The sequence below is a fragment of the Geotrypetes seraphini genome, chromosome 1 (assembly GCF_902459505.1).
Source record: "Geotrypetes seraphini chromosome 1, aGeoSer1.1, whole genome shotgun sequence".
Lineage (NCBI taxonomy): Eukaryota > Metazoa > Chordata > Amphibia > Gymnophiona > Dermophiidae > Geotrypetes > Geotrypetes seraphini.
In genome coordinates, this window is record NC_047084.1 from 399,703,737 (window position 1) to 399,729,596 (window position 25,860).

General features: G+C 45.0%; 1 protein-coding gene across 1 annotated transcript in view; it reads right to left on the reverse strand.

The window, feature by feature from the left end:
* PCGF3 (polycomb group ring finger 3) overlaps window positions 1-25,860 on the reverse strand; it is a 1,052,715-nt gene that overhangs the window by 154,673 nt on the left and 872,182 nt on the right. Inside the window, 1 exon segment of the mRNA XM_033918044.1 lies at window positions 8,945-9,030. Coding sequence (XP_033773935.1) covers window positions 8,945-9,030 — 86 coding nt within the window.

Genomic DNA, 25,860 nt, shown 5'->3' on the forward strand with positions numbered 1-25,860 from the left:
TTCTTTATCTATTGAAAGAATGGGTTGATTATAAATGGGGAATAAAAGGAGGAACAAGCAGAGTGACAAGAAAAGCATACTTAGGGACAGCAGGCAGATATTCTCAACATATGGGTGACGTCAACCAAAGAGCCCTGATGCGGACAGTTTGACAAGCATATTCGCTTGAAGGACTTTTGGAAAGTTTGTGACTGCCGCACCGCACATGCGTGAGTGCCTTCCCGCCCGACGTAGGATGCACATCTCAGCGTCTTCTCAGTTCAGATAGCTAGTCAAGAAGTAAACCAGAGGAGGTGGGTGGGTTGTGAGAATATCTGCCTGCTGTCCCTGGATAACACCTGTTACGATAAGTAATTGTGCTTTATTCCAGGACAAGCAGGCAGCATATTCTCAACATATGGGTGACCTCCACGCTAACCAGAATGGGATGGTGGGAGTGTTGGCAATTCAGGAGAATAAATTTTGTAAAACTGTCTAGCCAAAGTGGAAAAAGAATCCAGACAATAATGAGAGGTGAATGTATAAACCGAGGACCAAGTGGCAGCTTTGCAGATTTCCTCAATAGGAGTAGATCTAAGGAAAGCTACAGATGCCGCCATGGCTCTAACTTTATGGGCTATGACTCGACCCTCTAGATGCAGTCCAGCCTGAACATAGCAGAACGAGATGGTTTGTTTAGACAATGGATGTCCCAACCTGTTTGGATCAAAGGAGACAAAAAGTTGAGGAGAAGATCTATGTGGCTTAGTCCTTAGTAAGTAGAAAGCAAAAGCACGCATGCAGTCCAGAGTATGAAGAACTGTTTCTCCCGGGTGAGAATGAGGCTTTGGAAAAAACACTGGAAGTACAATGGATTGATTGAGATGAAATTCTGAAACAACTTTTGGTAAGAATTTATGATGTGTACGGAGGACCACCTTGTCATGATGGAATACTGTGAAAAGAGGGTCCGCTACTAAAGCTTGTAGCTCACTGACTCTGCGAGCAGACGTGAGAGCAATGAGAAAAACCACTTTCCAAGTGAGATATTTCAGATGAGCCTTACACATTGGTTCAAAGGGAGGATTAATCAATCTAGCAAGAACCACATTGAGATCCCAAACCACTGGAGGTGGTTTGAGAGGTGGTTTGACATTGAAAAGTCCTTTCATAAATCGGGAAACCACAGGATGAAGAGAGGGGTTTCCCCTCTAGGGGCTGATGGAAAGCAGCAATTGCACTGAAATGGACTCTAATGGATGTTGATTTGAGGCCTGATTGAGATAAATGAAACAGGTTATCCAGAACTGAAAACAAGGAGGTAGACTGAGGTTCCATGTGATGAAGAGTGCACCAAGTAGAAAACCTAGTCCATTTCTGGTTGTAACATTGTCTAGTGGTAGGTTTTTTGGAAGCTTCTAAAATGTCTGCTACAGATTGAGAAAACTGTAGGTTGGAAGTTACGTTGAAAGGTACCAAGCTGTCAGGTGCAGAAACTGCAGGTTGGGATGAAGCAGAGATCCCTGACTCTGTGTAAGCAGAGACGGAAAAACTGGTAGAAGCAGTGGCTCCCTGCTGCTGAGTTGAAGTAGAAGGGAGAACCACAATTGTCTGGGCCACCGAGGAGCTATCAGAAACATGGTGGCATATTTGTGTTTGAGTTTGACGAGTATCTTGAGAATTAGAGGGAATGGAGGAAACGCATACAGAAATTTGTTCATCCATTCCTGCAGGCGGTGAGGAGAGTATATTCTGGAGCAAAACTGAGGCAGCTTGTTCTTATGGGGAGATGCAAAAAGATCTATTTGAGGAGTTCCCCACTGAGAAAAAATGTCCGTCAGAAAGTTTTTCTCTCCTTGAATGTAGACTGCTTTCAGAAAAATGTTGTGAAAAATTGCCCAATCCCAAATCTTCTGAGGTTCCTTGAAAAGGGGAAGGGATCCTGTTCCTCCCTGCTTGTTGACATAGTACATGGCTACTTGATTGTCTGTATGAATGAGGACTACTTGATTGTGAAGAAGATGCTGTAAAGCTTTGAGAGCATTGAAAATCACTCTGAGTTCCAACAGATTTATGTGACTTCAACGATCTGTGCTGGACCAATGCCCTTGAGTATGGAGACCATCGAGATGAGCCCCCAAGTGTAGGTCAAGGAATCTGTCATGAGGACCTTCTGATGAGGGAGTGTTTGAAGGAGTAAACATCTGGAGAGATTGGAAGAAAGCATCCACTAATGGAGAGATTGTTTGAACGAAGGAGTCACTGCAATGTGCTGAGAGGATCAGAAGCCGTTTCCCATTGAGAAGCCAAGGTCCACTGAGGAATTCTGAGGTGAAGTCTGACAAAAGGAGTCACGTGAACTGTAAAGGCCATGTGACCTAGGAGATCCATCATGTGTCTCGCTAAGAGTGAAATGAGGGGCAACACTTTGTGACAAAGTTGTATGAGAGTATCCTGACGTTGTTGAGGAAGGAATGATCTGAGTTCACAGTCCTCCAGTACAGCTCCAATGAACTGTGAGTTTTGAGAGGGCTGTAGCTGGGATTTTGGAAAGTTTATTTTGAACCCCAAACTTTGGAGGAACCAAATAGTCTGTTGGGTCGCTACAATAACCCTTGAGATGTTGAATCTTTGATGAGCCATTCGTCCAGGTACGGGAAAACCTGAAGACCATGGCTGCACAAAGCTGCTGCTACTACTACTAAGCACTTGGTGAAAACTCTGGGAGATAATGCCAGGCCGAAAGGTAGTACTCTTTATTGAAAATGATGATTTCCCACTCAAAATCTGAGAAACTTGCGGAAGGCTGGATGAATGGGAATATGAGTGTAAGCCTCTTTGAGATCCAGAGAGCATAACCAATCATTGTGATCCAGAAGGGGATACAAGGATGCTAGAGACAGCATCCAAAATTTTTCTTTGACAAGAAATTTGTTGAGAGTTCTGAAGTCCAATATAGGTCATAGATCTCCCGTCTTCTTTGGGACAAGGAAGTAACAGGAGTAAAACCCTGTGCTCTGCTGTTCTAGAGGAACTTCCTTGATGGCACGGAGATGAAGCAGAGCTTGAGCTTTCTGAAGGAGAAGGGTGAGCTGCGACGAATTGGAAGGACACTCTCTTGGGGGAAGATTTGGTGGAACCTGAAAAAATTGAAGAGTGACCTTCCCTGATTATTGTGAGGACCCAGAGGTCGGATGTAATTAGTTCCCATCGTTAATAAAAATGATGGAGACGACCTCCAATGGGAAGAGAGGAAGACAGAGGCAGAAAGATTGATGTTATGCTCTGTGTTAGATGGTCAAAAAGGCTGAGTGGACTTAGGCGCAGCAGGAGCCTAAGGTTTACGCTGTCATTGTTGTTGTTTCTTAGGAGGCAGCCTTGAATAAGGTGCTGACTTCTGAGGATAACGCCTCTGATAAAATGGAGGAGGCCTATAACTTTTCAGCTTCGGTTTAACTATAGAGACAAATGATTTCCCATGCTCACACAAGCGCTTTGTGGCTGCCTCAATGGAGTCATCAAACAGCTCATTTCCCAGGCTAGACAGCGCATGGCCACCGAGAACGCAGTGACCCTGGAGGACATTTCAAAAGCATCATATGCAGCCTGAACCATATGCATGTGAAGTTGACCTAGAGTAGAATCCATATGCTGGAACTCTGGTAGCCAATGTTTCGGGAGATACTTGAAGAAAGTAGGCATGCTTGAGATAGGGTGTGAAAACAAAATTATAGTTTAAAATCCGATTCGTCATCATAGAATTTTGATATAGATGATGGCCAAATTTGTCCATGGTCCTTCCCTCTCGGCCAGGAGGGACTGTGGCATAAACTTTGGAAGGATTGGTTCGTTCCCTCTCGGCCAGGAGGGACTGTGGCATAAACTTTGGAAGGATTGGTTCGTTTTAAAGAAGACTCCACAAGAAGAGATTGATGGGACAGTTGAGACTTCTCAAATCCTTTACAATGAACCATCTTATAACGGGATTCGAGAAAAGTTTGCACTTGACCAGTGAAAAAAATGCTCACCACTTGAAGATTCCTCTTGTTTCCCTTCCATCTGGGTAATCCCTCCACCCGCTGATGGAACTGTCTTCGGTTTCCTGGAGGGGCTCTCTCCTTGAAGTGCCCTTCCTTCTAAGCTCTCCAACGATGTCTGACTTGCCTCTGGTGGTGGAAACAACCCTATCTCCGGGGTTTCCTCACCTCTCGGGGAACTTGTTATCCGGGGTTGCGGTGGAGGTGCTCGAAGGTCGGGGCTGAGAGATGTATCCGGCCCAGGGAGAATTGCTGCCGACCCACTCATACGCAGCGTCTCCAGTGGGCTGCTCACTGACGTTCCAGGAACATTTTACATGCGCCTCAGGATTTCTTCAATAGTGCCGACAGGGACTCCGCCGGTTCGTCACAAGGCAGCAGCGGCGCTCCGCCCGCGTCGCTTCGGCATTGCAGGTAGGAGAGAAGAAAATTCCCCTCACTACCAGTAGAAATTCTTGATTTAATCGGACAAAATTCCCAAGGCGTCTGTTCAGTCAAACAAGCTCACGGCCATCTTGGATCCAGCTCTCCTCCTTTTTTTTTTTTTTTTGAGTTTGAAAGAGTGGAAATTTCCAGCATGTGAGAGGAATAGAATATGGGGTATCCAGATTTCTCTTGAAAGTCTGACAAAGGATGCCATTCATGGGTAATTTGAGAGAATCCCTAGGAGGATTAGGCATACCCAGCTCTTCCAAATACTTCTTAGAGTATTTAGAATCAGACTCCAAGGCAATGTTGAGATCTTTACTCATTTGACATAGGAACTTAGTAAAGGACATCGGATCATAAGAGGGATGACCCTGTTGAGGTGAAGGTGACTGAGAGCCCCTCGAAGTTCCCCTTATAGCAGAGAAAGAAGGTGAAGCCTCTCTGGAATATTGGTAGCGAAGATCTAAATCCATAGGCAAAGATGTGGACGAAAGTTCACTCCTGGAATGAGGGGAAGCAGAACATTTTCTTTTTGAGGAACAAGCCAGTGAAGAAAATCTCACAGGAGAAGAACTCGACTGGCAAGAATCTTGTGGCTGTCGAATATGAGGTTCCACAATAGATTTCCTTGATAAGGGAGTTGGTGGCCTTGAAAAGTCTTCATGCCTTGATGAACAAGGTCTGCCTCGAGAAGAAGACCTGGGTCTAGACAAATGCCTTGATAGATGGTGTGGAGATGAACTATGCCTTGAAGAACGAGGCATTGATCGAGTCGAATCCAGCCTCGATGAGGAATGTCGAGGTGTCCTCGCCCTGTGCCTCGAAGAAGGCAATGCCTTATGTTGTGAGGTAGGACTGGAAGTTGAAGATCGAGGTCGAGACACTTGCAAGGACTCGGCTCCTTGTATAGAGTGTTCAGATTGACCTCGAGGCACTTTCAAGGTCTTGACTCCTTGTAATACTGCTGAGTGCTCAGGCTGGACTGCAGGAAGCAGGGTTGAGACAGGAGTCAATTTGACAAGCATGTTACCAAACTCCTCATACAGAATAGTTTCCAACATATACTGCAAAGCTGGCACCGAGACCACTGGAGCTGGTACAACTGGTGTGGCTATAGACTCCGAGGAAGACGACCTTGAAGAAGAGTGCTTCTTCGATTTTGAGACCTACTTCTTTGGAAGCCTCGAAGCAACCGGTCCAACCAAAGTTTCTGTTGGAATGGGTTGTGACTCCTGAAGGAGTGGTTTAGCTATCTGACCTGATGGAGACAATGAGGATAATAGCCCCTCCGGAGACGATTTTTCCCCGAGGATGAGGACTTCCCCATTGAGGAAGCTTTAGCAAGGTCAAAGTTGAAGCTTTAAGCCCCGTAGAAGACTTCAACACAATCGAGGTCGAGGATTTGGCTGGATCCATGGCCCCGAAAATTTTTTCAATTTGAACACGACGTTGTTTAAGGGTCTGATTTTGAAATGTAGCACAGCGGGCGCAGGACTCCGGATGATGGTAAGGTCCTAAACACTGAACATACCACTTATGTGGGTTAGTGATAGAGATTGCGCATTGATACCAGATACACTTCTTGAACCCCTGTGACCGGCCAGGACATGGAATGAAAAATGGCTTTGGCCAAATCGAAGTCCGCAGGCTGAGGCCGCAAAGTAGGCTCAGCCGTGACACGACGAAAAAAATAATAAATTCTTTTTTTTGATGCGTATACACAAATGACCCTATAAAAGAAAATAAATATACGAGCTGCGGTGTAAAGAAGGCACGAGTTAAGAACTCTCAAAGCTTTGAAACGAGGGGAAACTTAGAACTGAGGAGACGCGTGCCCTACGTCGGGCTGGAAGGCACTCGGGCATGCTCGGTGCGGCAGTTGCAGACTTTCTAAAAGTTCTTCAAGCAAGTCTGCTTGTCAAGCTGTCCGCATCGGGGCTCTGTGGTTGACATCACCCATATGTTGAGAATATGCTGCCTGTTTGTCCTGGGATAAAGCATATCTCCATAAGATGAATCTGAATATGAGATGTATGCGAGAGGGGATGATGTAACCAATGTTGGGCAGATAAATGAGTGCTAATAAACCAATCATAGTGGAGGCAAGTCCAACTTTTGATTCCATAGTGCCTTTTTAAACACGCCGGCACCATCTCTGAGTCTGAGAAAACTGGCAGAGGAAAGTCAAGTTTGAAAATAAAGTAGATAAAATATATTTTCAAATTGATAATAATGAAACGGTGACAGTATGCAGAAAAGGTGACAGTATGCAGAAAAGGTGACAGTATGCAGAAAAGAATACTGCTGCCTGAAAGTTTCCTTGATGCAGCAGGAGTGAAAGAAACTCCGCGAAATGCTGGCTGCGTCGGTTGATAATAATGCAGCAGTGGTGAATTCAGAGTAAGCTGATAGAAGAAAAAGGCTTTTCAAGAGCAAACTGGAGAAAGATTTAAGATAAGTTTATTGATACAATGCTTTAAAGAATAGCGCTACAACTGATTGAACTTTAAATGGTTGTAGAACTGCTGGTTTTGAAATCATTGATAGTTTTTGAGCCAAAGTTAATTCGTATTGAGATCACACATTTTTGCTATAGGGTTACATAGCTGTGATAGAACAAAGGATTAAGCAGGTATTGAGTTTTAAATATAAGAAAAGAATGAGAAAAGAAAAAAGATTAAAAATAATAAAATAAAAAATAATAAATTTAAGGATTTTTTTTTGCCTGTGATATGAGCAGGAGCAAGTGAGTTACTCACGAATGAAACCCAAATTGAGTGGAAAGCTCCATATTCTGAAGCTTTTTTATACCCCACAAGTTTTATAGAGTATAACAACAGATTTGATGCTGGTTATCTTTTTGACATGAAAAAAAATGTAAAGAGACATAAAAAAAGTAAAGAAGCATGTTAAGAATATGAAGGTCACATAACATCATGATTCCATAGTGGGGGGTATTGATATTTATTGTGTTGAAGATTCTTTTTGGACCATCTGGTCAGATTATATAATTGTATTGTTATCAGGTGACATATTGTGTCAGATGACATGTTGATTAATAACTGCTTATTCAATTTTGATCTAAATAAAAGGCAAGGAGCTGCTGAATTTCTTTGATACAATCTAGGTTGAATGCCATATTTAGGCTGGCCAGAGTATCTCCCTGAAGCTTATTATTCAATACTAGTCTTTAAGCCCGCTACATTAACGGGTGCTAGAATATATGTCTGTCTCCCTCCCCTCCCGCTGTCTATCTTTCTTTCTCTCTCTCCTTCCCGCTTTCTGTCTTTCTGTCTCTTTCCCCTGCTCCCTGTGCAGCAGCAGCATTTCCCCCCCCCCCCCTACTTTCCTGTGCAGCAGCAGCATTCCCTCCCCCTCCACTTCCCTGTGTAGCAGCAGCAGTGATATTTCCCTCCCCACTTCCTTTTTTTTCCCTCCTCAATAGTTATCTGTCCTATTACCTGCCTCCACCGTCTCCAGCTGTCCTTTACCATTGCTTCCCCCTCCCCAATTTTCCAATTAATACTCCGCATCTCCCTGCTTCTTCAGTCTTTCTCCCCAACTATCTCTTACCATCTATTATTCTACGTCCTCTTGCTGAGGTGTTCCTAATCTTCTATATCTGTTAGCTGGATAAGACAGGGACAAAACCACAAGCTGAAGCCTTGACAGTGACAGTCCTGCCTGCATTTAGAGTTTTATGCTTATTTACTGTGTGCTATCTTATGCCAATCAGCAATGTGTATTATTATTCTTACCATACAACTGTCCTCCTTGACCTTCTCTCCATCTTTTTCCCTTCCCAATGAGCAACAAATCATTTCTCTCAACTCTGCTGGAATCTTTCTGCTTCTGCTAACCCTTTGTCAATTCTCCTTTTCTGTGTCTATCTCCTTCAGTTCCAAACGTTTCTTTGCCCCGTTCCTTTATAATTGCCAAGAATTGAATGATAGGCTTCAGCCATCTTCTGCCGCGGCCTGCAGCCGCTGAGAGCCGCTGACAGCCTACCTGCGGTGCCCTACAGCGCACTGAAAACGGGAGCACGCAGGTGGGAGTGTGCATGCGCGCTTAGGGCTTTATTATATTAGATTGATTCTTTTGTGTGCCAGTTTGAGTTTCTTCTCTCTCTCCCTTCACACTCCAAAGCTGGGTCCTCCTGCAAGGACTTAGGGGGTTGCTGTCTAGATTTTTGTGTCCTTTTGACAACACATATAAAGTGAACTATAATTCCATTTAGAAGAATTATCAAATAGGTAAGTCTAACATTTTTTCTAAAGGATTGATTATACTGTATTATATTGTATTTGGTGATCTTATTATCCCATTCAAAAGATTTTTTGAAGTAGTTCTAGTAATTTGTTTTATTTGATGGGCTGTCAATTGCACGAATTGCTAAGGTTGAGGAGTAAAGACAATATGTAGAAGGGATCGTTCTGAGAACTAGAGGATTGCTGCCAAATTAGTAGCCAGAAAGATAATGGTGCCTATGAATTTCTTACTTGTTCATCACTTCTGTGATAGTCATGGTTGTCTTCTTGTTTCTCTTCTGCTTCCTTGTTTGCATTGTCATCTGCTTTTGTATCACCTAAATATATAATAAGAGAAAATAAAACAACCAATGGACAATATCAATGTGGAAAAAATATGGTGGAAAAAAGTCAAAATGCCCATCTTTTTTTTTAGTTATCCTTGCATTCTGCCTGGTGACCTTAAATTCCATAATATGCAATGGTACAATCACAGTTTTTAAACATGACAAACCACCATGATACTCCGTTAATGGCAGCATACCAAATGCTCAACATAAATACTGTATATACTCGAATATAAACCAACCCGATTATAAACAGAGGTAACCTTCCCCCCCCCCATAAAAAAGTTGAAAAAAGGTTCACTCGAATATAAACTGGGAGGTTTAAATTCAATTGCCCTTCCATTACACCCAACTCTTCTTCCTTCCTTCCCAGCTCTGCACACTCAGCCTCCGATGTCCACTGCAGGCCTCCTTTAAGTCCTGGTGGTCCAGCAGTAAGCTGGGACAGGTTTTTACCTTTGATAATTTCTGTTAGTTCCTTCCGGATTCCATACTCTAGGTATTCAATCCCTTCCTGCAATCTGGATGTTGCAGAAATCCAAATACTTTTCTTAGCATGTGCTCCTTCTACCTCAGAGAGAGAATTAGAGCCCTTTACAGATTAGTCCCAAAGACAAATACTGGAAACAAATCTATGACAAATAAGGGGGCACAGGAAAACTTCCCCGGCAACATAAATAATTTTCTGCTATGATTAGCTCTGTAAAATATAAAAACAAGTAATAAATAGGCAAAATGCAACACATTTTGAAGATATTGAAGAACACATAGATAAGATGATTTAATGAGACGGAGTCAGCATGGGTTCAGCCAAGGGAGATCTTGCCTCACAAATTTGCTTGACTTCTTTGAAGGTTTGAATAAATATGTGGATAAAGGTGAGCCGATTGATATAATATATCTAGATTTTCAGAAACTTCTGATAAAGGTTCTCACGAGAGGCTCCTAAGAAAATTAAAGAGTCATGGGTTTGGTGGCAAAGTCCAGTTGTGGATTAGGAATTGGTTATCGGATAGATTGGTTAAATGGTCATTTTTCTCAATGGAAGAGAGTAAAGAGTGGAATGCGGCAGGGGTCTGTACTGGGACTGGTACTATTTAACTTATTTATAAATGATCTGGAAATTGGAACGACGAGTGAGGTGATTAAATTTGAAGATGACACTAAACTGTTCAAAGTTGTTAAAATGCATGAGGATTGTGAAAAATTGCAGGCGGACCTTAGGAAATTGGAAGACTGGGCATCCAAGTGGCAGATTAAACTTAATGTGGACAAATGCAAAGTGATGCACATTGGGAAGAATAACCTGAATCACAGTTACCGGATTCTAGGATCCACCTTGGGGGGTTATCGCCCAAGAAAAGGATCTGGGTATCATTGTATACGATGAAACCTTCCGCCCAATGTGTGGCAGCAGCCAAAAAAGCAAACAGGATGCTGGGAATTGTTAAAAAAGGGATGGCTAACAAAACTAAGAATGTTATAATGCCCCTGTATCGCTCCATGGTGCGACCTCATTTGGAGTATAGCGTTCAATTCTCAAGCTCAAGAAAGAAATAGTGGCGCTAGAAAAGGTTCAAAGGAAAGACTAAAATGGTTAGGGCTCTTCAGCTTGGAAAAGAGACAGCTGAGAGGAGATATGATTGAAGTCTACAAAATCCTGAATGGCGTAGAATGGGTACAAGTGGATCGATTTTTCACTCCATCAAAAATTACAAAGACTAGGGAACACTAGATGAAGTTACAGGGAAGATCTCTTAAAATCAATAGGAGGAAATTTTGTTTTCACTCAGAGAATAGTTAAGCTCTGGAATGCGTTGCCAGAGGATGTGGTAAGAGCAGATAGCATAGCTGATTTTAAGAAAGGTTTGGACAGGTTCCTGGAGGAAAAGTCCATAGTCTGTTGTTGAGAAAGACATGGGGGAAGCCACTGCTTGTCCTGTATTGGTAGCAGGGATTATTGCTACACATTGGGTTTTGGCCAGGTACTAGTGACCTGGAATGGCCACCATGAGAGTGGTCTACTGGGCTTGATGGACCTTTGGTCTGACCCAGTAAGGCTATTCTTATGTTCTTAACAAAGTAGAACTGACTTGCTGTGTCCAACGAGCAACCACATGAAACAGCTATCGGCAAGATGCATACTCACAGAAAGGCGAATTCCCCACAGGATCTGTCAACTGGCTAGAAAATCCTGAAACTTGTAAGGAGAAAAAGTGAGGCAGAAAGAAAGCAGGCGATTCCAAACAACTGAGCTTACACAGAGAGGTTGGGTCATATGAAATCCTACAAGGACTAACAGAAAGAAGATTATCGAAGGTAAAAACCTAATCTTCCATTCTGTTACGTCCCTTCTGGATTCCATACTCTAGGTCAGCGATGGCGAACCTATGGCACGCGTGCCAACTGTGGCACGCGAAGGCCTTGCAGCTGACACGCGCAGGGCCGCCATCAGGGCAGTACTACCAGGGGGTGCACAGGAGAGAGAGCTGAACGGGGACGATGGGGGACCCGCGGGGTTAAATACAACTCGAGCCGCGAGGCTCGTCTTCTACTCCGACTGCCCTGCAGCTCACACAGTCGATCGGAAATCTTCCCCCGACCGTCAGCGCTGAAGTCGGGGAAGATTTCCGATCGGCTATGTGTGCGCGGCAGGGCAGTCGGAGTAGAAGACGAGCCTCGCGGCTCGAGTTATATTTAACCCCGCGGGTCCCCCATCATCCCCGTTCAGCTCTCTCTCCTGTGCACCCCCTGGTAGTACTGCCCTGATGGCGGCCCTGCACGTGCCAGCTGCAAGGCCTTCCTAAGGCAGGAAATAGAAGACAAGCCTACGCGGCTCGAGCTACATTTTGCTGAGAAAGTTGCTAAGATGGGCTGGGAGACAAACGGGGAACACAAAAGGGGGAGGGAGTGCGTTTTGGACACAAGGCATGAACTTGGGAGAAAGCAAGGGAGGGAAAGAGATGCTGAGGTGGGGGAGGAAATGGGTTTTTGGACACAGAAAGCATGAACTTGGGAGAGAGGAAAGGAGGGAAAGAGATGCTGAGGTGGGGGAGGGAATGGGTTTTTGCACACAGAAGGCATGGACTTGGGAGAGAGGAAGGGAGGGAAAGAGATGCTGAGGTGGGGGATGGAATGGGTTTTTGGACACAGAAAGCATGAACTTGGGAGAGAGGAAAGGAGGGAAAGAGATGCTGAGGTGGGGGAGGGAATGGGTTTTTGCACACAGAAGGCATGGATTTGGGAGAGAGGAAGTGAGGGAAAGAGATGCTGAGGTGGGGGAGGGAATGGGTTTTTGGACACAGAAAGCATGAACTTGGGAGAGAGGAAGGGAGGGAAAGAGATGCTGAGGTGGGGGAGGGAATGGGTTTTTGGACACAGAAGGCATGGACTTGGGAGAGAGGAAGGGAGGGAAAGAGATGCTGAGGTGGGGGAGGGAATGTGTTTTTGGACACAGAAGGCAAGGACTTGGGAGAGAGGAAGGGAGGGAAAGAGATGGTTGTGTACACGGGGAATAGAAGAAAGGAGAATTTTTGGTCATAGGGAGGGAGTGAGGTACAGACAGTGGCATACCAAGATGGGGGTGGGGGAGGTCTGCCCCGGTTTTACGCCCCAAGGGGGTGCACAACTGGCCACCCTCCAGTGTTCTCCCTAGGCTGGCAAACTGCATCTCTTTAGGCACTTGAGTGCCACCGCCGCCATTGGGAACAGGCCGGTGCCAAGTTCTCCCTGCTTTTCCCTGTGGGGCCGACCAACTCTCGCCACCCGCGTCAATTCTGATGACGGAGAGGACGTTCTGGGCCAGCCAATCGCTGCCTGGCTGGCCCAGAACGTCCTCCCCGATGTTAGAATTGACGTCGAGTGGCGAGAGTTGGTCGGCCCCGTGGGGAAGAGAAGCAGGGCGAACTCGGCGCCGGCCTGTTCCCGATAGCGGCAGTGGCAGCCTATTCCCCAGTGGCGGTGGCAGCATTTTCCCAATGGTGGTGGCATAGGGGAGGGCAAGGAGAAAGAAAGGGGGGACAGGGAGCAAAAAAAAAAAAGAAAGAGGGCTGGGTGAAACAAAGAAAAATGGGGCACGGAGAGAGAGAGAAAGACAGACATACAGAATGAAAGGGGGTATGGAGAGAGAGAAAAAGAAAGAAGGGGGCAGAGTGAAACAAAGAAAAAGTTTGGGGAGGGAATGAGGTCTGGAGGAGAGAAAGCATACAGGAGGCTGAAAAAAGGGAATAAATATTGGATGCACAGTCAGAAGAATAAAGTGCAACCAGAGACTGATGAAATTACCAAAGGTAGGAAAATGATTTTATTTTCAATTTAGTGATCAAAATGTGTCCGTTTTGAGAATTTATATATGCTGTCTATATTTTGCACTATGGCCCCCTTTTACTAAACCGCAATAGCGTTTTTTAGCGCAGGGAGTCTATGAGCTTCAAGAGCAGTGTGGGGCATTCAGCGCAGGTCCCTGCGCTAAAAACCGCTATCGCGGTTTAGTAAAAAGGGAGGGGGAATATTTGTCTATTTTTGTATAGTTGTTACTGAGGTGACATTGCATAAAGTCATCTGCCTTGACCTCTTTGAAAACCCGCGGAATATAAATGATAATTAACATTTTCTCTGCGTACAGCGTGCTTTGTGTTTTTAAAATTTTATTGTTGGTAGATCATTTTGACTTGGCCACAAAGGTAAGGGGGAGGGAGGGGAGCTGCTGAAAGAGTCTACCTTGACGTGGTTGCAGGCTTACAAATCTTTTGGTCAAAGAGTGCGGCGACAGAGAAAAGTATGTGTGTATTCGGCCCATGAATGAAATCATTAAAATATTATAAATTGCCAATAAATTGAAATGAAAACCAAAGGATTGTGAATCAAATTGATTCTCTGACAATACAAAGATTCCAGCCTTTAAAAATGATGTTACATAGTTCAGGCAACTTTATAAAGAGTTTTTAGATACTAAAATCTTGTTATTAAGGTTTAATTGACATGCTGGCACTTTGAGGAAATTCTTTGGTTTTGTGCGGCAGTTTGGGGACTCGGGCTCAAAAAGGTTAGCCATCACTGCTCTAGGTGATGTACCAAAGCAATGGCAGTGTCTAGGGAGGGACAGAAGAGCCTATGCACAACACTGAGGTTCCAAAAGTGGCATCAGAGTGAGTCGCTACATCCACTTGGTAAAGGTATGAAGAGAGGACCAAGTAGCGTTTTCACGGTGGCCAATCCATGTCACTAGTACCTGGCTAAAATCCAAGGAGTAGAAACATTCCATGCTACCGATACAGGGCAAGCAGTGGCTTCCCCCATGTCTTTCTCAACAATAGACTATGGACTTTTCCTCCAGGAACCTGTCCAAACCTTTCTTAAAATCAGCTATGCTATCTGCTCTTACCACATCCTCTGGCAACACGTTCCAGAGCTTAACTATTCTTTGAGTGAAAATTTTTTTCCTCCTATTGGTTTTAAAAGTATTTTCTTGTAACTTCATTGAGTGTCCCCCTAGTCTTTTCTAATTTTTGACGGAGTGAAAAATTGATCCACTTCTACCCGTTCTACTCTACTCAGGATTTTGTAGACTTCAATCATAGCTCCCCTCAGCCGTCTCTTTTCCAAGCTGAAGAGACCTAACCGTTTTAGTTTATCCTCATGCGAGAAGAGTTCCATCCCATTTACCATCTTGATCGCTCTTCTTTGAACCTTTTCTAGCGCCACTATATCTTTCTTTAAGAAGCCTTCTATTGCACTTATTTTTTATTACCACATAATAAATATATTTATATCACACTGATTTAAATAACATATTACTAAACTACACTCTCTGTGAATAAATCATACTACACAACTGTTTTCTTTTAAAAATAGCTCAGTGGGAATACCCCAACTGGGCAAGGTGATTGTAGAGTCCAGTGGTGATATCAGAAAGCATAAACTATACTCATTGTGGTTAAGCAACATGAGACTGTAGTAACAATTTGCAATACAACAAGAAAATGTATGATAATTTTAAAAATGGGACAATGTGGTTTTGAAAGGGTATTCCTGTTGAACTATTTAATAAAGAAAACAGTTGTGCAGTGTGATTTGTTCACAGAGAGTGTGGTTTGGTAATAGGTTATTTAAATCAGTGTGATATAAATATATTTATTATGTGGTAATAAAAAATAAGTGCAATAGAAGGCTTCTTAAGGTATTTAGGCCCTGATTCTCCAAAAGTGCGTCCCGATTTTAGGCAGCTGTAGGCGTCTTACAGCTGTCTAATCAGCCAATCGGGATGCACGTTTTTAAAAAAAAATGCTCCCCAGGCAGGCCTGAAGGCGCCTCCGGGAGCCTAGGGAGACCCGCAAGACGCCTAAGCTCGCCTAAGGGCCTTAGGCGAAACTAGGTGGCACTACGCGTCTCCCTAGTAGAGGAAGAAACCTTAAAATGTAGGCCAGCAAAATGCTGGTCTACATTGTAAGTAGACGCAGCCGCTATACTTATCGCGGCAAGGGATCTCTCTGCCGCAATAAGTATAGCGGGCCGCGGCCTGTCCGATTGGATGCCCCCCCCGACACTACCGACCGCCCCCCCCCCGACACTACCGATCTCCCTCCCGCCCCGACACTACCGATGCTGGCAGGAGAGTGTCCAATCACTCCTGCCCGAAGACGGCACCCCCCCTCCTGCCCGAAGACGGCACACCCTCCCTCCTGCCCGAAGACGGCACCCCCTCTCCTGCCCGAAGACGGCACCCCCCCCCTCCTGCCCGAAGATGGCACACTCCCCCCTCCTGCCCGAAGACGGCCCCCCCCCCCCCGGTGCTAACAACCCCCAAACTAACCTGTTCTTCAGGCCAGACGGTTCTTGCCCGTCTAGCCGGTAAGCCCGCCTCGTTGAAATGAGGCGGGCTCGCCCTTCCCGGCCCATCCTGCCGAAACCTAAGGCCTGATTGGCCCAGGCTCTAGAAGCCTGGACCAATCAGGCCTTAGGCATAGCGGGTACCGCCCATCCCCACTTAATCTAAGACCTGATTGTCCAATCAGACCTTAGACTTCGGCGAGATGGGCCGGGAAGGGGCGAGCCCGCCTCATTTCGACGAGGCGGGCTTACCGGCTAGGCGGGCAAGAACCGTCTGGCCTGAAGAACAGGTTAGTTTGTAGGTTGTTAGCGCCGGGAGGGGGGTGCCGCCTTCAGGCAGGAGGGGGGGTGTGCCGTCTTCGGGCAGGAGGGGGGAGTGTGCCGTACTTCTGGCAGGAGGGGGGGGTGCCGTCTTCCGGGCAGGAGGGATTGGACACTCTCCTGCCCAGCATCGGTAGGTGTCGGGGTGGGAGGGAGATTGGTAGTGTCGGGGGGGGGGGGCGGGTCGGTAGTGTCGGGGGGGGCATCCGATCGGACAGGCTGCGGCCCGCTATACTTATAGCGGCAGAGAGATCCCTTGCCGCGATAAGTATAGCGGGCCTCGTGTCTAATTCTAACCTAACCCGATTCTCTAACCAGCGTCTGTAACATGGACGCCGGTTACAGTAATCGGGGTTTTAGTGTAGGCCGATTTCTGAATAGTACGCCTCTCCCGGGCGTCCTATACAGAATCAGGGCCTAGGTGTCTTGCGGGCCTTGCCTTCAATATAGGCGGCCTGCCTGGGGAGCATTTTTTTTTAAAACGTGCATCCCGATTGGCTGATTAGACAGCTGTAGGACACCTACAGCTGCCTAAAATCGGGACGCACTTTTGGAGCAATCAGGGCCTTATTGTTGAGTTAGCTGAAGCCATTTTAAGTGATTTAATAGCCCTGTTTGTACTATATCTTGGTTCATAGACAAAACCGCGGAAGACAAAGGCGCGCGCTGAAGAAAATGACAGTTTTTAGGGGCTTCGACGGGGGTTTTGTTGGGGAGCCCCCCCACTTTACTTAATCCCAGATCGCGGAGGCATTGTGGGTGGGTTTGGGGGGTTATAACCCCCCTCATTATACTGTAAACTTAACTTTTTCCCTGTTTTTAGGGAAAAAGTAAAGTTTTCAGTAAAATGTGGGGGGTTACAACACCCCACAACGCCCCCACAACGTGGCGCGATCTGTAATAAAGTAAAAGTGGGGGGTTCCCCCCCACACACCCCCCGTCGGAGCCCTAAAAACAGTTATTTTCTTCGGCGTGCGCCTCTGCGCTGCGCTGTTGTCGGCGCGCGCCTTTTGTCTTCCGCGGTTTTGACCTGACACCCTATATCTTTCTTGAGATAAGGAGACCAGAATTTAATGCAATACTCAATGGCGTACCTACCATGTGTGACACCCGGGGCCCATCATTTTTTGGCACCCCCCCTATCTGTACGAAAAACATGATTTTTAGTAACAAGCCACACGTCACAAATGAGTACCTAGGAAAAGGCAGCATCTTACATACTGCAGTGAGAAGTACAACAGCATTACACCCATTGTAAAAACTAATACAAGCCAGACTAATCCAGATCAATCCTGCAGTCAATCCCTAACAGAAATCCATGCCTTTTCGAATACACAGAACACAGAAAACACCTTCACCTAGTATGGAATAAGTAATCACAAACTTACCCCTCCCCCCTTTTACAAACTGTAGTGTGGATTTTAGCCACGGTGGTAACAGCTCTGACGCTCATAGAATTCTGAGCATCAGAGCTGCTACCACCACGGCTGGCGCTAAAAAACACTCCACAGTTTTTTAAAAGGGGGGATAAAATAGAAATACATAGACAAAGGTTAAATTGAACCAGCAAGAAGCTGGACTTTGCATACAATGCAATACCACAGAAACAGTGACACATGTCTCCTAAAGCAAAAAATAAATAGAAAATTTTTTGTTCTACCTTTGTCTTCCTCTGGTTTCTGCTTTCCTCATCTTCTTGTTACTCTCTTCCTTCCATCCACTGTCTGCCATCTCTCTGCCCCTATATGGCATATCTTCTCTCCTTCTATTTCCCCTTCCAGAAACTGTATGCCTCCCCCTTCCATCTCTCCTTTCACCCCATTGGTCTGGTATCTGTCTCCTCTCCTTCCCCCCTGCTCTGGCATCTCTCTCTCCACTCCCTTCCTCATGTTCTTCCCTGGTCTTCCTTCTCAATTTATTTTCTGTCTTTGTCTAAATTCTTTTTTACTATTCAGTCCTTAATTTCCCTCTTTCACTGTGTGTACCTATAGCTTGCCACCTCTTTCCCTCACTCCTTCCAGTAACTAACTCTATCCTTTTCCCTCAATCCTGAATGTGCCCTTTTTTTCTTTCTCCTCCCCACTTCCTTCCAGCATCTGCTCCCCCTTTCCCTCACACTTCCATTCAGCAGCTGTCCTTCCTCTCCCCCACACTTCCATTCAGTGTCTGTTTCCCTCTCTGTACCCCTTCTATCTACTGTTCACCCTCTATCTCACCCCTTCCATTCACTGCCCTCTGTGCTCTTTCTATCCAGTGTGCACCCTCTCTCTCTCTCTTCCATATGGCATCTTCCCTCTTTCTATGCTCCTTCCATAACTATCTATCCCGTGCCTCTTCTCTCCTTTGTACATGATTGATTTCAACACTGTCACCTCTCCGTTTTTCTCTCTCTGTCACCACCCCCTCTCCTATGCTCTGGCATCTCTCTCTTCTCCTTTCTTTCCTTCCCACCTCACAGTCTGGCATCATCCCTTCCCTGATTCCCGGCATCTCTCTCCTTTCCTTTTCTTCCATCTCTCCCTCCCCCTCCATGCTCTGACATCTCCTCCTTCCTTTCCCCCTTCCTTTTCCCTTGATTTGGCATACCTTCCTCCTTCCCTCTATGCCCTGGCATCTCTTCTTCCCTTTAAGCCCTGGCATCTCCTTTCATTCCCTCCAGTTGGGTAGAGCAACACTCTCCCCAATTCTCTCCCCCTCTGCTCCCTTTCCTCCTTCTGTCACCCAAGGTCTGGTGTCCTGAACTTCTTTGGGCAGCAGCAGCATTCACAATTCACTGCTGTTGCCGGCTTCAGGCCTTCCTCTCTGTTGGGTCCTGTCTTCATGAAAACAGGAAGTAGGCAGGACCCGGCAGAGAGGAAGGCCTGAAGCCGGCAACAGCATCAATGCTGCTGCTGCCCGAAGAAGATAATGGCACCAGGCCTTGGAGCACCCGAGGCAGACCGTTTTTCTCCCCTCCCAGCCGAACCCCCGCTCTCCCCCCCAAGTGAACCTTTCCGACCCTCCCAGCGAGAGCAGCAAATCTCCCTCCAGTAGCGTCGGCTGCTTCGCGGCTTTCTCATGCCGGTGCAGCGTCGCTGATGACATCATCAGTGACGCGGCTGAGGGAGGAGAAAGCCGCGAAGAAGCCGACGCTACTGGAGGTTAGGTTTGCTGCTCTCACTGGGAGGGTGGGAGCGCGATAGGGACCGGGCTGGCTGTGCACCCCTTCTAAAGCTGCACCCGGACCCTCTAAAGCTGCACCTCCCCCCACCCCCTTGGTACGCCACTGGCAATACTCCAGATGAGGTCGCACTATGGAGCGATACAGGGGAATTATAACATTCTTAGTCTCCATTTTTAAATAATTCCTAGCATCCTGTTTGAATTTTGTCCGCTGCTGCTGCACACTGGGTGGAAGGTTTCATCATATTGGGTTTTTTTTAACTTTTTATTAATTTTCCATTCAAAAACAGTGCATTAAAATATACATACAATTGACTTCAAGACAGGACTTACAACTGACCAAAGAAATACAGTAAAACCTTGGATTGCAAGTAACTTGATTTGCAAGTGTTTTGCAAGACAAGCACAACATTTTATTAAATTTTAACTTGATAAACAAGCAGTATACACACATCACATCATCACAATTGAGCCAATGGTTCTTCTCTCTGTGAGTGTAGTGACTGTTCTAAACGAGCAAGGTCATGCAATACGAGTACATACAGTGTTTTGTATTAAAGTTTTTGGGTTGTGGAACGAATCGTCTGAGTTTCCATTATTTCATATGGGGAAATTTGCTTTAATATACAAGTGTTTTGGATTACAAGCATGGTTTCAGAACGGATTATGCTCGCAAACCAAGCTTTTACTGTACTACAAAACATTTCCCCCTCCCACCCTAATTCAAGAACAAAAACAAAGTGAATGCATACAATAAAAATCATATACAGCACTTTCATTTGGTCAATGAATACAAGAAAATATAATACCCCATCCTCCCTGGATGTGTAAATCAAATAGGAAATAAGGGGATAATCCAGCTAATCAGTGTTAACAGATTTGTCAATGGACCCCACGTTAATTTAAATAGCTTATTATTACACGTAATTTCTGAATTCATTTTCTCATATTTGTAACGTAAACATATAGAACTCCACCAAAATAAGAAATTTAGGGCTCCTTTTATAAAGCCGCGCTAGGACTTTAACGCGCAGAATAGCATGCGCTAAATTGTTGCACGCGCTAGCCGCTACCGCTTCCTTTTGAGCAGGCGGTAGATTTTCGGCTAGCATACGCTAATCCGTTGCGTGCGCTAAAACTGCTTTCTAAAAGGAGTCCTAAGTCTATCCCAATTTTTCCAGTTTTTAGTAACCATTTGCATGGCTATCCCAGTCATTATGGCAAATAGTCTACTTTTATATCTATCCAGCGGAGGTTTAGGTGACAACAATGTACCACAGATCACCACCTCATAAGACAACAGAATCGAAGACTCCAGAATCAAATTGATTTGTCCCCATATTGATTTCCAGAAGTTAAGTATCAAAGGACAAAGGAACAACAAATGATCCAGTGTCCCTATTTCAAGATGAAAGTGCAAGCATCTATTAGATTTTTAACTGTAACTTCTGCAAACGAAATGGGGTCCAAAAAACTATGCAACAGAAAAAAACAAGTTTGTCCCATAAATACTGATACTGTACATCTCATTCTCCAAGTCCAAATCTGTGGCAGAAATCTGCTGCTTTATCTCAATGCTCCAAATGCCTTTTAAACTAGTTTTAGGCTTCTTGTTCAAATAGTCAGATATTAATTTATACCACTTGGCGGCCTGATGCCCTAGCAAATCTGTCTGGAAAAATAGGCCCGGCAAGTTTTAAAATTTCGTCATTCAGGGTACCCTTTCTGAATGGCCTGTTTTAACTGCAACCATTTATAAGCTTGAGACTTTGAAATGCCGAACGATTGTTGCAATTGTAATAAATTTAGCATTTTCCCATTGGAGATCACATCATCTAAGGTACATATACCTGCAGCCAATGTTTCCAGAGGATTTTAGACTCGCCGATTTGTATTTGGAGTTTAACTATAGAAATTGACACGTGGATTGATGGATCAGAATAGGTGTTAAATTATTAATAAATTTTAATGCTCACCAGGTGGAGAATGAAATGATATTGTCCTTATAAATCCTAGGCAATTTGATACTCAAAACATGGCACAATTGTAATGGTATAAATATACAAAAAACTATTGAAAAATCAAAAAGGACTGAAAACTCAAAACTATAATTGTATATTTATTTAATTAATAGACAACCATTTAAATTTTGATTTTTTTTGTAGTATTACAACAATCGTAATGGGGACATGAGTTGACATTCTAATATTAGCCAGTCCAGAAGATATTCCATGAGTTCAGGAAGGATCCAATACATACCTTGACGCAGAATGAAGGTTTTTGCAAAGATACTAAGGCTATTCTAGCAGTTTTACCCAGCTAAATAAATTTTGTAAGAATCCTGTTCAATTTTTTATAAAAGGACCCTGGAAAATAAACTGATAACATACTCATTTGGTAACAAACTACAGGCAGAATCATCATTTTAATGGTTTGGACTCTCCTCCACCAAGAAAGATGTAAAGCAGGGGTGTCCAACCTTTTGGCTTCCCTGGGTTGCACAAACACTACCACTAGCCGATGAGCAAAAAAAAAAAAGGTTGAGCAGGTCCCAAATTTGCAATCACTAATATAGAAGATGTACGTATCTAATAATAAACCTTCATTAAAGGGACACTGTGGAAAGGAACCCCAAAAAGCTGTAATACTTACCCTGGCTGAGTGATCCTCCACATGCTTCTTTATCCCCATGGTCCAACATTTTGCTCCCTCTCTTTTCTGTTTTTCTTCTTTCCTCCCCCACCTTGATGCTGAACAATGAAATGGAGGGGGAAAAAAGAGAGATGCTGCATCTCTCTGCCTTCCATCCACAGGCCTAATATTTCTCCCTCCCTCCCTTCCATCCCCAAATCCAACTTCTCTCCCTTTCTCTTTCCAACTGTCTCCATCCCATCTCTCCCCCTGCCTGCCTGCCTGCCTTCCCCAGGTCCACCATTTTTCCCTTTCTCTTCCCAACAGTTCTCCCTTCAAGTATCTCTTTCCCTCTTCCTCCACCCCACCCCAGATCCAACTTTTCTCCCTTCAGACTATTGCCCACCATCTCTCTGGCCTGTTTCTGGCCATCATCTCTCTGTCATTTGTTTCTGGCCCTATAAGCTCTCTCCTCACATCCAATCTAGCACTTCTTTTAATACCCTCCCCCTCTGTACTTAAAAAAAAGTCCAGGAGGCTTCCTCGGCCCAGTATGTTTTTCCCCTTCTCTCTCCCCAATTGCACCATCTCTTTTCCTCTCTCAGACACCCAATTCTCCCTTTCTATTATCTCCCTCACCTCTGCCTCTCTTTCCTTCACTCCCTCCATTCTTCCATCTTATGGCTCATGCTCCCCTCTATCTTTCCCTTCATTCTGTCTCTTTCACTACTGCCCCCAGCCCTCTATGCCTTCTCCTGAAGGGCTAATGCTGCTGGTGTCTGTAACTCCCAGTTCCTTAGCCCGTTGATGGGTTTTTTTTTAATCATTCTTTATTTAAACACAGATAGGAAACAAGAAAAACACAAGGATCCCAATCTCCTGAAAAGTAACAACCAAACAACAATGTCCCACCAAGCACAAGAACTGTGTAGAACATTTTTAAGAGAAGAAAACAGAACCCCCCCCTCCCCCACCCCCTGAGAGACAGCTCAATGACCCCCTCCCCGGTTCCTTCCCCAACCACGTAGAAGACCAAGTGGAGCCCCCAATTCCCTATATCCAAGCCATAGCCCAACCACCCAGGAATCCAATCACCGCCCCCCCCTCCCCCCATCACCCCTCAGTTCTAGCACAATCCATTCCCTCTACTGCGAGAAATCGACCCCACACTTCCTCAAATTACTGCCAGAGCCGAGTTAGTAAAGCAGGGTAGGCACCGTTGAGCTCTTCCAATGAAGGGCTATTACCATTCAGGCAGCCGGCAAGGCCAAATGGGCTAACCTGTCCTGCGTGTCCTCCACCCCCCCAGGCAGCACCCCCAACAATGCTCGAATGTGTTTACCGTCTTGTCGGGTACCTCGGTGATGCAGTGTTTTCTGTCTTGCCGGCGCCTTCCTCCATCTTCCTGCAGCGTTCTCTGAATGCTGCGACTGATCTGGAAGCGTTCCCTCTGACGTCGTGATGTCAGAGGAACACTTCTGGGTTAGCCGCAAGAGGCACATAGGATCCGCTGCCCGTGGCTTTCAGTGAACGATGCAGGAAGATGGAGGAGGGCGCCGGCAAGATAGAAATCACCGCATCACCCTCAAGAATGAGCGGGGCGGCACAAAATACTTCTTGGACACCCCTGATGTAAAGGATTCCAATGCTCACACATTTCTTTGACTTTCAACAATAAAGACAGCATGCACCCTCCATCTCAGAATGCGAGAAAGGTGACCAAATACCTCGGTCCAAAAAACCCCGCACAATCCCACAAGACCACCACATATGTAGTAGGTACCTACCTCCCCGCAGCCCCTCCAGCACGCACCTACACCTCCCCCCTCATCTTAGCCAACAGTAGGGAAAATTCTACTTTTAGCAGTTTCCTCATATACACCGAATTTGAAATTATTTGCACTCTCATTGTAGTTTTGAAAGCATCCCATATAATTTCCAAAGAGATTTCCTCTGAGGTGTTGAGTTGAAAATACTCATTCATTTTTATTTGAATTTCCTCAAGAAAGTTTGAATCTGCAAGCAATGTATTATTAAACCTCCAAACAGGTCTATTAGAATCTTTTTCGGTGAACTGATAGTCTATCCAAATTCCAGCGTGATCCATCAAAAGGATCGGATCTATGCTGTATTTTGTAACCTGTTGAGTTAAATGATTTGAAACAAAAATATAATCAATTCTTGAAAATGATTTATGAACGTTTGAGCAAAAGGAAAATTTGCGAGTATTAAAATGAAGAATCCGCAATATATCTTTCAATCCACATGAATGCACAAGATTGTCTAAACCTAATGATTTTAATTGCTTACTAGGTTGTTTATCCAATAATGGATCCATGACAGCATTGAAATCTCTACCTACAATTAAATTAGACGTAGCCAGTGACAGAATTAATTGTTGGAGATTTTTAAAAAGAATTTGGCCTGATTTGAATTAGGAGCATAGATGTTAAGAAGCGTCAGGGCATAATTTCCTGAAGTCATATCAACCTGAAGCCATCTACCCACAGGATCAACTCTAGAATTACCAAATACAGCAGAACACTTCCTATTAACTAGGATAGCCATACCAGCCTTTTTCCCCACTGCAGGTGCAAAAAAACATTGTTTGACCCACTCCCCTTCCAGCTTGGCAGCCTCAATAGGTGATAAGTGTGTTTCTTGTATAAAATAAACATCCGCCTCCTGCTGTTTCAAAAAATTAAGTATTTTTTTCCTTTTGATAGAATGGTTAAATCCATTAACATTTAATGAATATAATTTTAAAGCCATTCTAAACCATTAAAACATACTACTAGATAAACCCTTAATTTCCCTTTGAAACAACAGATATATATTTCCAGACACATCCAGGACCCAAAAATTAAAAACTCCCCTACCCCCACCCCATCCCAGTAAGTGTCTCAATAACAATGAAGCCATTCTGGAGCCACTAAGCTGAGATGTGATGTTATCCAATGAATGACCCGACCAACCAGAGACCATGGAGGGAACACAAAGGAGTTCACGAGCTGGCCAGGGCTGAACCAAGGCATCCAGACCTAAGCTTCCATGCTCTATTCTTTGACAGAAAAAGCACCTGACCTTCAAATTCTTGGCTAAAGCCATCAAGTCCATCTGTGGTTGGCTCCAGCGCTGCACGATAATATGGAACGCTTTTTACAAGACAGACCACTCTCCTGGATCCAGGATTTGTCAACTGAGGAAGTCTGCTTGTACATTGTTGACTCCTGCCACATGCGCCACAGAGAAAGACAAAAAAATGTAACTCCATCCAGTGAAACAACATGCAAGCTTCCTGGCCCAAGGGACCACTTCTTGTGGAGTCATGACAATTTACATATGCCACCGCCATGGAATTGGCCGAGAACACTCGCAGTGCTCTCCTTTCTAGAGAAGGCTGGAGAGTAACACCAGCCTAATAGCCTGAAACTCCAGACAATCGATCGACCAAAGCTTCTGACACAGAGTCCAATGCCTTTGAATGGAGCAGTCCCCGCAATGAGCACCCCAACCCAACAGGCTTACATCCGTCATGAGAATGATCCACTTCATGATCCGAAGACATTTGTTCTGAAGGAGAGGCCACCCCCACCCCTGAAGCCACTAGCGCAGACTACCATGAACAGGTTCTGTCCAGGGGAGCAACTTCTGAAGGGGATGACACTGCGGAGATCACTGTGAGAGGAGAGACTCCAGTAGAGGGCACTTGTGCACTCTGGCTCAGGGAACCACCTCTAGGGAGGCCGCCATGGACCACAGCACTTGCAAATAATGCCAGGCTGTGGAAAACTGAGTTTCTATCTGCATAGCTTGGGAAGAAACATACTGCATTGCAGGATGTCGAAGAGAAGGCCCAGATACTAGAAAATGACACAG